We start from the raw sequence: 14760 nt of genomic DNA, 5'->3' as shown, positions 1-14760 counted from the left end.
TTATTTGGATCATTAATCAAAAATATATTATTTTTTTATATCAAAATATTACTTATTAGTGTAAATATGAGTTGAGTTTATCCGTCTCACGTATCCATAAAAATGTTTTATCTATATTGTATTACTTAAATTTAATTGTAAGAGTATAACATATCAAAATATCTAACGATCACAAAATTAGATATTACCATCACTTAATCCAAATAAGATTAAACTTTACTCTTCTCAAATCAACAAATGGAATCCAAAATGTAGAGTGCACTTACGATTAAACTTGATCAGCAAAATGTCAATATCATACTTTTTTATAAAGATTTTTTCTTAAAAATAGAAGTTCAATAATTCAGGAATGAAATACAATCAACAGGCTACAATGAAAACATATAAAAACCAAAGTGCACACAATCAATCCATGTCTTTTGAATTCGATCAACCACGAAAAATAATAACTTCACATGCTATGTTGATCTTTTTAGATACTACAAGCACATAAGCGTCGCCTACTTTTAGATTATTGTCCTGGACAAATTTTCTCCATCCAGTAGTAAATGAAGCTCTCCGTTTTCTATGAATGCACCTTACTAGCCATGTCTTCCCTTCGAAAACAAGGAGGATCGAGCTATTTCCCGTACCAACCAAGATTTCTTTGGCGAATTCTAGCGGTATATGCTTGCAACAAAAATAAAAGTATTAAGCGATTTTAATTCATAAACTAAGGATTCATGAAAAGTAGCATATGTAATAATAGAAAAAATAATAATTACTCAAGATAACTATTGATGAATTACCAAAGCCGAGCGTCCAGTGGAGACATAAGATGGATGCATCACAACTATGGTAAACTGGTTTTCGGTTGGCTTCTCAGACATGAAATCTAATGCCCTCGTATAGGCTTTGAATTTGTCGTCACCATACCTTGCCTGCTGTTTCACTTGCTTCCTGTCTAGGTATTTCAATTCTGTTACTTCAAAAATAACATTTTATGCACAAATATACACACAAGATATTATAACATTGCAACTCGTACAGTAGCAAAAATCCCCTGATATCATGTTTCAATAAAGTTTAACCCCGAGAATCAATATGGTATAGCAAATCTTGGTGATGTATCCCTCCGATGCGTTGACACGATATCTCACAACACATCTAACACATTGATTCACACGCATTCAAGGTTGCATCACCAGATGTATCAGAAGATTTTAAACAGACTAAAACATAAACACAACTTACCGATATCAGATCGATGATTTGGAGATGAACTCAGAGATGAATGTTTTCTTCCTACGTTCTTCCCTGCTTGATTGTGAATCCGATGATTCTTTCGTATTTTTGGAGATGAATCCAGAGATGAATGTTTTCTTCTTACGTTCTTCCCTGCCAAAATTTCTTTCAAAAATACAACAGAGTCGTCGGATTCACAATCAATTTCCTCGGTTTCAGCTACTTGGTTCATATCGGCGTCTCTCTCAAGGGAATCATAGTAAGAATACTCTATCTCTGTAGCAGTGGTGTCGAATATGTGAACCTCAAAATGAGAATCTCAACATATTTGAATAACAAGAAGTGCCCGAGTCCGATGGAATAATACTCTTCGAACCGCTTCCATCCTCCCTGCAGCCAAGCTTCACCATCGGAGTGTGTTAGTTCAACTTTCCAAACTAAACCATTTGGAACCTCGAGAGAGACACGGTCTGGCAGATTGTGCCCACGTCTTCTTGTAAAATCAGGAGGAAGTCTCTGGAAACATATCTCAAGTATAAAAATCAGAACTATGGAAAGAAAAGAAACAAAGCTCAACACACAGAACATCCAAATATTTTTCAGGAGCTCATTCTAACCAACTATCGCAATAACCAAAAAATAGAAATCTTTAAGCACATTATTTTAAAGAACCGCACGCATTTGATCTCTAAATATATACATTGCATCGTCTCCCCGCCAATCTTTCCAAGTTACGTGATTGTAAAAACAAGAGCAGATCTATAAACAAATCTACATACCATATACCATCCTCACGAACAAAAATCAAATATTGGAACAGATCTAGATATCAAGAACTACAAACAAGAATTTACAGATATGCGTTACGAGGCATGAAAAAACTCACAAGTTCATGTGCTCCCGGGTTGGAGACAATCTTGAAAAATTTTGCCCCGATGCAGACCCACTTGAACCAGACTTGTCACCCTTTTTGAGGCCATAATCGCTAGTCATTCCTGTTGGTTTCGGAGATGAAATGTAACGAGTAAGATGCATATTGAGATCAGCGCATAGCGAGGGTGGAGAAAATATAGATGATTGTAATGCTGTTATGTAACAAGCAAGAAATATTTTTGCAGTAGCATTGAGCTCACAGAATCCCCTTCGATGCTGGAAAACCTGTAAGATCTTGACACATGTCCAAGAAAAACAAAAATTTGCTGGATATGTGTCAGGCAAAATCAAGAATCACATAAGAATCCTTAAACGACAGTAGCTTTTTTTGTTTTTTACTTTACCCGTAACTACTACGGCTACACTACCTTTTCGGTACATTTACTCTGTTCAAACGCGCGCAGTATAATGGCAGCCAGATAAGCCGATCTCTAGCTACGCTACTTTTATATTTCTTCAACTGAACTGAACAAATCAAATTTAACTTTATGTTTGATTGGATTTATTCCATAGTTTGGTTTGAGATTTTAAGAATCTACAATATAGTCGTTCGTGAAATTTAAACTTGTATAATTCATAAGTCATAATCCATGCATGGCTTCAAGTAATTCAAATAGTTTTAATATATTTGTTTTTTTTAAGCACAACAATGACATCAAAATAATGAATTCAAAACATGTCTCCAATTCATCGACACTAAAAAAAATGTTGTCGAAATATTCTTTACCATTTTATTTACAACAATAAATTATTTCATGGTTTTATTAAAATACACTTATATTAAATTTAAACTTGTATATTTTAAATAAAATATTTAATTTATAAAATTAATTTAACTTCTTTTAGTAATTAACATAAATTCAATTAGTAAAAATCGTTGCACATAGTTATACACAACGTCATTGGATGGAAAAATTTATATAGCATTGGTCATTGGATGTTAGATGGAGACATGTAACAATGTTATTTTTAATGGTGTTCTTCAAGTATGTTTGGCCCTCATAATTAAAAAAGAGTAGGTCTCTTGTGAGACGGGTCAACCCTACCCATATTCACAATAAAAAGTAATACTCTTAACATAAAAAGTAATATTTTTTCATGAATGACCCAAATAAGATATCAGTCTCACAAAATATGACCTGTGAGACCGTCTCATACAAGCTTTTGTCATTAAAAAAATGTAGGTTTATGTTATTGCAAAGTGGAGAGTAACAAGAATAAGTTCTTCTTAATTGATAAAGTATTTCAAATTTTATATATATATTTTTCTAAATTCAATTTTCGCCTTCTTAATTTCATAAAGTTATCAAACGTCAATTGACTAAACTTGCAGGAAGATAGACCTAAGTACTTGTCATTCACATATATAATTAATAATATTCACAACTATTTTTATAATACATCATGCATGATATTCTATCTCTGATTTTCTTGCAACAAACGCAAGTGCATAGGTCGAAACAAATCGAGACAGAAAATGATTATAGTTAACCTAACCCCGAGAAAATTAACCGACCATCACAAAATCAACCGAGTCATACCAAAATACAACTGCAATTAAAATCCTTAGTCCTTCCCTTAATCACAAGTTTCTCAACAAAAATTTGGTGTCTAAACATATATATGCACCGTTTTGATGATTCACAACAGGAGAGAAACAATGGCCTTCAACTTTAATCATTACAATATGACATTTGCTCTCGTTTTCTTGATTGTTACTATGAATTTGTCTACTTTCGGAGTTGCCCAGAATGCAGATTTAACGAAAGGGGCATCATTCATTTTCGGCGATTCTTTGGTGGATGCTGGGAACAATAACTATTTGCAGACTCTGTCCAAGGCTAATATTGCGCCAAATGGGATTGATTTCAAGTCCTCCGGTGGGAATCCAACCGGTCGATACACGAATGGAAGAACCATTGGAGACATTGTCGGTATGTTCTGTTCCTATCAGGACTAGTTTAAGTGAAATACAGTGTCTAATTGTGTGTTGTAGGGGAGGAACTGGGACAGCCACACTACGCAGAGCCGTTTCTTGCACCGAACACTACCGGTAATGTTGTTTTGCATGGGGTAAATTATGCTTCGGGAGGTGGAGGGATCATGAATGCCACCGGAAGGATTTTTGTAAGTAAAACACGCAATCACAGGAAAATATACTGAAAACTTGATTTATTTACAATATAGCTCGCTCTTGGAATTTCGCAGGTGAATAGGCTTTCAATGGACATTCAAGTAGATTACTTCAACATAACAAGGAAACAAATCGATGGGTTGTTGGGTCCATCCAAGGCAAGAGAACACATTACTAAGAATTCCATTTTCTCCATCACGGTAGGGTCCAATGATTTCCTAAACAATTACCTCCTCCCCGTGATATCAATTGGTGCAAGAATAACACAAAGCCCCGATGCATTTGTCGATGATCTCATCAACCATCTAAGAGGTCAACTTACGGTACGTCCTAGCTAGATAGCTGCAAATGATTGATATTAATTCCATGCTTAATTTTTGTCTCATAACGTCTAACGATGAATTAGTGATTGCAGAGACTATACCAACTTGATGCAAGGAAGTTTGTCGTGGGAAATGTTGGGCCAATTGGTTGCATTCCATATCAGAAAACCATTAACCAACTCGGCGAGAATGAATGCGTTTCATTGCCAGATAAGCTTGCAGTTCAATACAACGCCAGATTGAAGGATCTTCTGCATGAACTAAATGACAACCTTAAAGGTGCCACATTTGTTCATGCCAATGTCTACAATCTTGTCATGGAACTCATCACAAATTATGCAAAATACGGTACGCACAGACAGCATATATATAATATATCACTTAAATCAATGTCCTTTTTTCAAGGACACGACCTATTAATTAGATTTTCGCAAATTAATATAAATTATCACAAATGAATCGCAGGCTTTACGACTGCAAGTAAAGCTTGTTGCGGGAACGGAGGGCAATTCGCTGGGATAATCCCGTGCGGGCCTACCTCCACTATGTGTTCCGATCGGGACAAGCACGTGTTTTGGGACCCTTACCATCCAAGCGAAGCAGCGAATATTATAATCGCCAAGCAACTAATCGATGGTGACACCAAATATGTATCTCCCATGAACCTCCGGCAACTCCGAGATCTCTAGTGAAATTCCTCAAGTTTTTTTTGTATTTTTATTTACCTCATAGTTTGCTTACTTGAATATATGTGATCAAATGCTTTCCGGCCTTTCTTAATTTTCCTTTGCTTAATATGTGTGGTTCATTTGAAAAAAACCATTTTTCGATACTATATATATGTGAGTATTTTTTTTTAAAAAAAATTGTATAATAGTATTGATTCATATCCTAAAAAAAACAAGTAAAATTTACATGTACTGCCGGGAGATTTCAAGAAATACCGTGAGCTGTTTATTTTTGGGGACCAAAGTTCAATGTTAACATGCAAAAAGGTATACATAAATGTAGCTTAATTTATTTTGTAGTTGGAAGATCAGTTGAACTACTCTCAGTTCTCCATCGACTAATTAACTCAAATATTTATTTAATAATTATATTGGTCAAAATTTTCAATATCGGGCCACAACAACATATATATATTCCATTTAGCCTGGGAAAACACGACAAATAGGAATAGGGAAGCACACATACAACGTGGGATCGGAGAGAAATAGCACTTCTGTTTATAACACCTTAAATTGAATATAATCATAATTTTTCACTTTACGAGCAAATTGTTTTTTCCATTTTTAAAAAACTCAAAACCAATTAAATAATATTATTATTATTATTATTATCATTTTATAATCTTTCCTTGCTGTAGAGTGGAAGAGAAGAGACAGCGTGTCTGGTGCAGCAGCATTGTGGAAAATGACTTGATAGGCAAGCAAGTCAAATTGAACAACCACTTATTCTCTACTGCCCACCAATCTGAATGCTAGATTTATGATTTTGAAGCTAAATTTCATGAAATATTAAAGATCTTAAAATAAAAATTAATATTTTTAAAGTTAAAGGAACCTAAATTTTTATTTGATTTTAGACAATGCATTTGATGACATTCAACAATTGAGCATAATATACATTAAATTTTCTTGGTGCATTTATAGACTTGTAGCTATTTTCTATTATCCATAAATTTTATATTCCGGTTTCCCCTAATTTTTGGCACCCCTTTTCCATCAAATCTCCATGCAACTAATCTAAACAACACACAATTTAAGGACAAAGCAGAAAATTCACAATGAAAACTTTCTATCTATTAACTTTTGTAGATAGTTTAAGGACACACAATTTTTTTATATATAAACACGGAATTTAAACCTTAAAATTAAGAGCTTTATATTTTTCGAGCCTGGCCCTTATTATACTACAAATGCTTTCAAGTTTTTTAAGCACAAGCTTAAGTAATTTGACATTTTATTAGTTGAACTCAAAATACCCGATGGAGTTTGAACCTATAAAAGAATAAATACATTTTTGGTCCTACTATTATTTATGTTTTTTCCCTTATTTTTGGTCTCGTTAAACCTTATTTTGTAGTTTTAGTCTCGTATCTTACATTTCTTTTTTCCAGTTTTGGTCCTGTTAAAATTTAAAATATAATTCTTCCCTCTATAAATTTAAATCAAATCGAGCTCGTGTCACAGCCATTTTAGATCACAAAACTAGGGTCTAATTCGGACAAAGCAATATCATCCATTAAATTCCGAAACCAAACTAATTTGATCCCTTCTTCAAAACTTTAATCGCCAATAAGAAACAACTGTTTTAAGGATTCAAATTTTTTACAGTAGTAAAGAATCCACCAGAATATAACAAAGTTCTCAGATTAATTTCCAGGTGCATGTGAAACAAGGAGTTGAGTTGCTTCACGCGACTTCAACGAGCTTCATATTGGACAACTGCATGGATTGGACAGAAAAGAGTCGCCATATAAAATCCGAGAGGAAAAATCACTAAAACAGAGTATGAATTGCAAATCGGAAAACATCACTAGAATAATTATTAGCCCATCGATGAAAGTTTATTCCCTTGGGAAAACAATTAGACCGAAAACAATTAAGGGAAAAGGGTGTATGATGATGAGATAGGGAAAGGGAAGTTTGATTTAAAAGGGAAGGGGGATCCGTGCCACTAAAATGAAAAAAGGGGTCTGACATTGATGGTAGCTCTGAAATGAGGAATCACAGCGGAAGAGCTTCCTGGGAAGAGAAGGATATATTGGAGAGGACATTGTGAGGCGAAGACACGATTTAACTTCCAATGGAGACAAGTAAAATCCCACAACAGAGAATCACTTCTCAACACGATCAACTCATTCAACACTTCAGCAAGCAATTCACGAAGACATAAAACACTTAAATTTGCCCAGAAAAGAATCCCAACAAATTTAAGAATATGAAAAAGCAAGCAGCATAAAAAGACCACCATTTCGTAGGGGAGAGCATTCGAAGGATTGCAGCAATGGAATGGGACATAACAATTGCATTAAGCATGCAATAATTTAATGATGTTATTGTTCCCAAAACAATAAAAATAAGCATGTTATTGTTCCCAAAACACACCAAAAAAAAGAAGAAGAAGAGTATACATAACACTCTCACCATTTTCTTCCCCACAAATCAATCAACTCTATGCTCACCAAAGTTCACTTCTCTTTGCATAATTTAATGATGACATCAATCTTAATAAACAATGGTGGGAAAAAAAAAAATCAAAATCAAGTATGAATTGGCACAAAACACAAATAAATAGTTTTGTTTTTTAAAAAACACAAATAAATAATGTTTTTCAAGCCAGTCAATTGAATTTGAATTTTAAATCATCGAACCAGAACCGTGCTCAAACATGTTCGAGGTTAAAATTATTTTATTCAATAGCACATTGCAAAATTTCAATATGATTAAACTAGTGTATGAAAATATTTAAAAATTCACTCGATATTAAGCTAAAAATTAAATAGGGAAGACATGGTGCAACTAAATCACAAAATAGATTAGTATTTGATCATCAAGCTGTGATCAAAATTAGCACAAACTTGAATAAAAATATATGAATGTGATTCAGCTCAACTAGCTTGATCATGGCAGTGACCGAACATAACAATTCAGATAAAAATATTTAAAAAATCCAAAAAGAAGATTAATCAAGGGCCAGAATAGAAGCCAACACACAGTAATCGTTTAACGATAAAATAATATATTTGAAGAAACAATTATTAGTTATCGTATTGGGATAAAAAGAATTACTTCTGCGGGTGCGTTTCTTGTAAAGAATACGATAACCGCATTCACGGCACTGAATCACATCCCCTGGCTTCAGAGTGTTCTCTTGTCCGCAATCTGCAATCCCTAATTCAAATTTATCATAAATCCAACTTCCACCGACAGATGAAGACATAAAGAACCAATCAACATGAACGCAAGTAACAGTCTCCACAGATATAACTAACTGGTTCCGGCTGAGGATCCATTTGGAGTGGTGATCAAAGACGGCGAACGCTATTTAGGGTTTGAACTTTGACGGGAGACGCCGTAATTAAGGTGTCAAATATTCAGTTTCAACTACCCTCGAATACTTTCATCGAGTAGTGTCCGGATTCAGAGTTTTTGGGTTGATTCAAGTTCGGAGTGAGCAGTTTTTTTTAATATTATGTGTGTCAATCTGACCTCAACTCACTCGAGTTGACATCCGTAATTAAATTAACCATTAAATGCATCTATCCATCGATCACATCCTAGACTTACATGAAGAGAAATCACATTAATGACATATTTTGGATAAGTAAAATAGTCAAATTAAGATTTTTTAAAGAACTGAACTTAATCTAAGCTAAATCCATCGAAAAATCACAAGTTGAAGAAAGTTAACATAGACTAAGTTTAGAAGAAAATCTATTAAGTTTTATGAAAGAAAGTTAACATAGACATTAGAATATAATATATATTTTAAAATTTGAGATTTGCTAAGTAATCAAGCCACCTAATTTGAATTCAAAACACCTAAATTTGAATTCAAAGAACACCATTTTTGAATTATAAACACATGTCTTAATTAGTCAAAAAATGTTATGTTTGATTTTTTGTTTTTTTCCCTAAACTTCACCTATAAATACTCATTCATTTTCATTCCAAAATCACACCAAAACACAAAATCCTGTCATCTATAATCATAAGTGTAGAAGTGAGATAAAGGATTTAATGTGATATTTCTTAAGGAGTGTTTATCCTTGGAAAGAATAGAATTAGTGGAGAGAAAGTGAGTGTTAAAATCAGAGTGTTCTGAGTGAAATACTTTGTATTCTCAATTCTCTTATCTTCTTTGTTATTAATAAAGAAGTGATCTCCTTGAGAGGTTTAGAGTGGATGTAGCTCGTTTATTTCCCTGATATCCCAACAAGATTATATATTCACCAAGTTTGATGAAAGAAAAAGTAAAACTAAATTGATTCATTATGCTGATCATATAGTCATGTTCTCAAAACCCCAAGAATTGTGCCTCTGCCTACAACAAATAATGGGAAACTGATATTCCCCCAGTCCAAAGACTTAATTCCGTATTAATTTGTTTTCAAAGTATTTGTATGTTTGCCTAACAAGGATTAAATATTTATATACAATTGAAGAAAATTGTTGTTTTTGTTAAATAAAAGCAATAACTGATACACCAAGGTTAAAGTAATTATCCACTCTCATATTTAATTAAAAAATTTTGATTTTTTTTTTTTGGGTTATGTAAAATATTGCTTAGGGTGGGTCGGGTGGGCTCATTTTGACATCTTTAATTTGGGTTATGATTGATTTAAAAACTCTATTTAATGAAATGTAATTATTTTTAAAAAAATTTACTCAAATATGCATCCAAATCTACCCTCGACTTTCCGTTCGCGCTAGATGGATGTGGCTTTTGGGCAAATAAGCTGGGCTCAGCCCAAGAAATAATAAAAATCAGCCCAAATGTAACACGGCCTCAATGTAATAAAAACTGAATTTTTTTTTATAATGCAAGCCCAGTCCAACAAACCTCGATATTTCTATTTTGTTGCTTTAGGTTGCGAAACACAATATTGCATCATGCTCTATACAACAATTACTTCGATGTACCCAATTATACAAAAAATTATAGCTCCTCCGTTGCCTTTTTTATTTAATGGTGGGTAGCATAGGAAGAGCGTGTATAAGATTTTGTGCTCGTTTAACTTTGTAAAGAAATATTCATATTCATTTTTTAAGCATTTCCAAATACTATCTTAATGTATTCGATCTCAATTAGTCGTTTCATGGCGATTTCTCGAGATTCGGGTATGTTTAAATAAAAACAAAATGGTTGATGAAAGCTGTAAAAAAAATTCATGAGAACATAAATGGTAAAAGAATGTACACTTAAGCAGTTCATGTACTTGAGAATCAAAGAATGAATAATTGACTGAATTATTATTATGGTATTGGCGGAAGAGCATAAATTGGACCATACTCGGGGGACGAAAAAGTGAATGAAACGGGTTATGTTTATGGACCCAAGAAAAGACTATTTGCCGAATAAAAGGGAGACAAGAACCGGGCCATTTCGAATGTGGATTGAATCGAATCATTCTTTCTTGACACATTCAATTCAACTTACATCTATTATTCATAATTTTTTACATTAATTTTACCATTTAAATAGTTATTTCATTTTCATGGGTTAGTAAGTATATAAGCACAAAACCCATTAAAAAAATTCTGAAATAAATAAATATTGTATATTTAGGATTAAATTAGGTGGTTTGTTTTGAGATAACCAAAGTTTTATTTTGAGTTCGGTGATCCCGTGAATGAATCTTCAAATCTTTCAATATTCGAGGCCAAATATGGTCTGCACATAGGGTCATGAGGAGCCCCTCCTATGCTTAATTGATCAGTGCTTCGATTATTAATTCAAATAGCAAGGAAAATATAATGATACAAAGAGAGCAAAAGAATGAAAGTGAATTTGTTCATGTGAAGGTGTAAAACAGCAGTAAATATCTGGTATTTATATGAGCATGAGAAATTGATTTCCTTGTGACAGTTGAATCCTTGTTAAGGGGAATGGACTCGGATCAGTCCAGACTTCATAATTTTAGGGGCATCAGGTTTAATAATTGTTCAATGTGGGTCATGGATTTGAGAGCATGAAAGTGACATAGCTAGAATGTTGAATACTGTAGAGTAATGAAGTTACGTGGAGCATGCAAGAAGAGAAAAGGAGAGAATATTATCTGCCCCAGCTGCCCGGCCACCACCATTCTCACGTCCTTTTCGGCTGCCCCACCATGCACCACCAATCACCACCACACACACACAATTCAAATAAAGTACGTACCAATATAATTTATGTATTCAAGTTCTAAAGTTACTTGTACATATTTTTGATTGAGGTTGTTTCCGGACGGCACGCGCGGTCAGGTCAGCTCAGGTGTACGTACCGATCGAGTATCTATCTATCTATATATGTCTCTTTCTTCAATTATATACAGCAGTCCGCCAGTACTGCATGCATTCAAACTAACATTTATTCATATTTCAAGATATATAATTATTCACACGTAGGAAATTTAATTACCCTCATTTTCGTTTTAATTAAGTTATGATTAGAATATCTGAAATATTGTTGTAAACTATATGCATTAGCATGGTGTTTATATGGTTTTCTTAGTCGGAAATAGCTGGAGATCATGATCGAATTGAAGATAATTTGATGTCTAAGGGTTACGTTGAGCAACAATTAAATGAAATAAAATTAACAGATAGAGGAAAAGAAGAAATCGATAATTCTGAGTATTACGGTCGGTCTCTCCATTTATGGACCGAAGTCTTGTGATTGAACTGTCGCCAACAATGGATGAAAAAACAAGGTATGGTGGCCGTTTTCTTCTTAGCTTTTTCTCCCTCTCTTCGTTTTCACACCTTTGTTTCAGTCTAGGTCTCGGCTTTCACATTTCTCTCCAAACATGTACATATCGTTCAAAGGATTTTGATCATTTTTAATTAATGTTTGCATCTCGCTAAATATATATTATTAGTCTAAGCAATTTCATCTGTCATGTTAGCTAGTGCATGATATATGCATCTTTCTCTATTTGTGAGTTTGATTATTTATATATATCGCCAAAACTGCTCTTAGTACTCTTATATTTTTTTATTGTTTCATTTCGTAATTTTAGTCATTTTTCAACGAGAATACAGACGTGATATCGTACACATCAACAATATCTGATGTCATGTTAACATCTAGTCAACACCATATCAGAAAAGCACAAAATTTGAGGGAAATTTAGAATGAAATTGGACTACTTAAAAGACCAAAATCACAATAAAACCAATATTCAGAATCAAAATTGCAAATTTTTCTACTTAAAAAAATTGCAATTTTTCCTAAATATTAACTGTGTGCACAATTCGACATACATATCCCAAAATATTATTTTTACAGTAGGTTCCAATATTTCATGTTGGTCCTTTGGAAAAAAAATATATATATTAAAATTTTCATATATTATCATGTTCGTATATCCTTTGGTGCCCTTAATTTTTCTCGGCATTATCACCAACTAATCTTTTGGTATCACACGTTATATTTGACAGACAGCTTTTCATGCGTTGAATGTAGAGTGGTCAGTGAATAATATATATAATTAATGGGTGGTGGGTGAGTGGATAAATCGATCAAATATATTCAAATCAAGCATATAGATAATCAGGGATAACTTGATTTATTTTAAAAACACTATAGATAATTATAGAAAAACATTAATTTTAGTTAATTAATAAAGATCTAATATTTTAACCTAATTATAAACGTTAAAAAGCTTGTCAGAATTAAACTCATGAGTCAATACATTGATCTATCAAGCTAGTTTAATCTAATTAATGAGAGAAGAGTTTGGAGTCAGTTTGGAAATATAAATACTTGTCTTGAACATAATGATTCATTCAAAAAAGGAATACAGTCAGTTGCATGCGTGTTACAGTAATACTGTAAATATTTGTCTTGTTCATTGTCGGTTGGTAATATCCTTCTACGTCTCTCCTTTTCCACTTAAGAAAAATTTACTAGAACACTTTGGTTTTACAAATTCTTTTAACAACTCGTTTCAATCTTAAGCATTATCTATTAGATAATTCGAAATTCTGAATTAACTCTCATAAACAGTTGAGACAAAAAGTCTCACAACTGATATATCACGAAAAATATAGAAAGAATGAGTATTCATATTCAAACGGTCTAGCAACTCAGATTATCTTGACTGAAACGATTGAGTAGTTTCCAGAAGCTTTGAGCGATCTTTGATGATCTGATAGATGTTCTTTAATGCTCAGACTGTTGAGCAGTCGTAGATCTGATAAGAGAATATTCAAAGAATGCAAGCTTGTATATGTAAAATCTTGCAGGTAGTTCTTCTTGACATCATCTATTTATAATGTTTTTTGCATTTGTTTGTTCAACGTTTGACTATAAGCTCGTAAATGCAAAAACATTGTTGTCATAATCTTTTATTGATTCATAATACACTTCAATAAATGAGTAATTTGGTATTTTTCACATGTGGAAAGAAACGGTCGTTGACAGAAAAAGTAATTAGCTCTAATATATGTCTTTTTAGGAAAACATTATGATCTTGTGATATCTTGTTTTTAGTGTATGATCAGTCAAATAATTTTTCTGATAAAGTAGGTAGAACGTGTGGCTTGTATCTAAAGATATCTTTACTCAACTATTTTTCAAATGTTATGAGGTAGAGTGAATGGTTGAGTGGTCTTATGATGCTCGAGCGGTCGAGAATATCAAATGTGTTGCTAAGACTAAAACGATTGGATAGTTTTGTATCTTGAGATCAATTGAATAATTTCTTCTGAATCTTCAATAAAATGGTCGAGTACATGTAATATATGTAAAGATAGCTTGATGATCTGATACAATAAGTTAATGTTTAATATAACCAAAACCAAGGGATCCAACAAAATTTTTTATTTAATCCAAAGAAAAAAATGCTAGTACTTCATAATTGGAATCATAATGAGACTGAACGTGGATTGATTCAAGCACACGCACAAACAAATTAAAGCTCACACAAACAATCAAATTGTGAAGGAACTATATATCTAGCTTGCTGCTAGCACAATGAATCCCCTCGTGTTGCGAAAAAGTGGCAGTATGATTAGCGAAATATAAGGTTTTGTTCATGATATCCAAATGAATAGTATTTTTATCAATTCAACATATGATACATGTGTTGAGCGGATAAATCATGGTAACTTATTCAAGCGTGATATATAAATGAGTGGTCATGAATCATCACTCAACACACATGTATCTGCTGAGTGGAAGAGAGTATTACCGATATGAATAGTATCTACCAGGCCAGTTGATCTGTGTGTTCAATTAATTTTTGAAATCGATGAATTTGCAGTGAAGCCAAATTGAAGCCATAAGTTTCGGGTCATTAATTAGTGCGGTTCCAGGCTAGTAATTTGAGGGTGGTGGGTCATATTCTTTAAGCGTACAAGGCTCCTTTAAACTCGAAACTAGCCATATTTGTTTCCAATTCTTGGATTGAAAGAGCCTGTTTTATCCTCAAAA

General features: G+C 33.1%; 1 protein-coding gene, 1 long non-coding RNA gene and 1 pseudogene across 2 annotated transcripts; 1 reads left to right on the top strand and 2 right to left on the bottom strand.

Annotated features, from left to right (window-relative positions):
- Positions 1–355: 355 nt before the first annotated feature.
- LOC140963225 (B3 domain-containing transcription factor VRN1-like) lies at positions 356–2538 on the bottom strand (annotated as a pseudogene).
- A 1232-nt stretch (positions 2539–3770) lies between these two features.
- LOC140963175 (GDSL esterase/lipase At2g23540-like) lies at positions 3771–5386 on the top strand. The gene is made up of 5 exons (XM_073422443.1): positions 3771–4091; positions 4154–4284; positions 4366–4614; positions 4707–4962; positions 5080–5386. Exons 1-5 carry the CDS (start codon positions 3794–3796, stop codon positions 5301–5303), a joined length of 1158 nt encoding a protein of 385 aa, XP_073278544.1. The 5' UTR covers positions 3771–3793; the 3' UTR covers positions 5304–5386.
- Positions 5387–6912: 1526 nt separating this feature from the next.
- On the bottom strand, positions 6913–8509 carry LOC140963228 (uncharacterized). Its single transcript, XR_012172674.1, has 2 exons — positions 8409–8509; positions 6913–7061 (listed from the first exon to the last, which is right to left on the bottom strand). It is a non-coding gene; the product is annotated as an uncharacterized lncRNA (long non-coding RNA).
- Positions 8510–14760: the final 6251 nt, after the last annotated feature.

Source organism: Primulina huaijiensis, chromosome 17 (genome assembly GCF_012295235.1).
Source record: "Primulina huaijiensis isolate GDHJ02 chromosome 17, ASM1229523v2, whole genome shotgun sequence".
NCBI lineage: Eukaryota > Viridiplantae > Streptophyta > Magnoliopsida > Lamiales > Gesneriaceae > Primulina > Primulina huaijiensis.
Note: the sequence above shows the minus strand (reverse complement) of the source record. Positions and strands in the feature narration are given on the sequence as shown.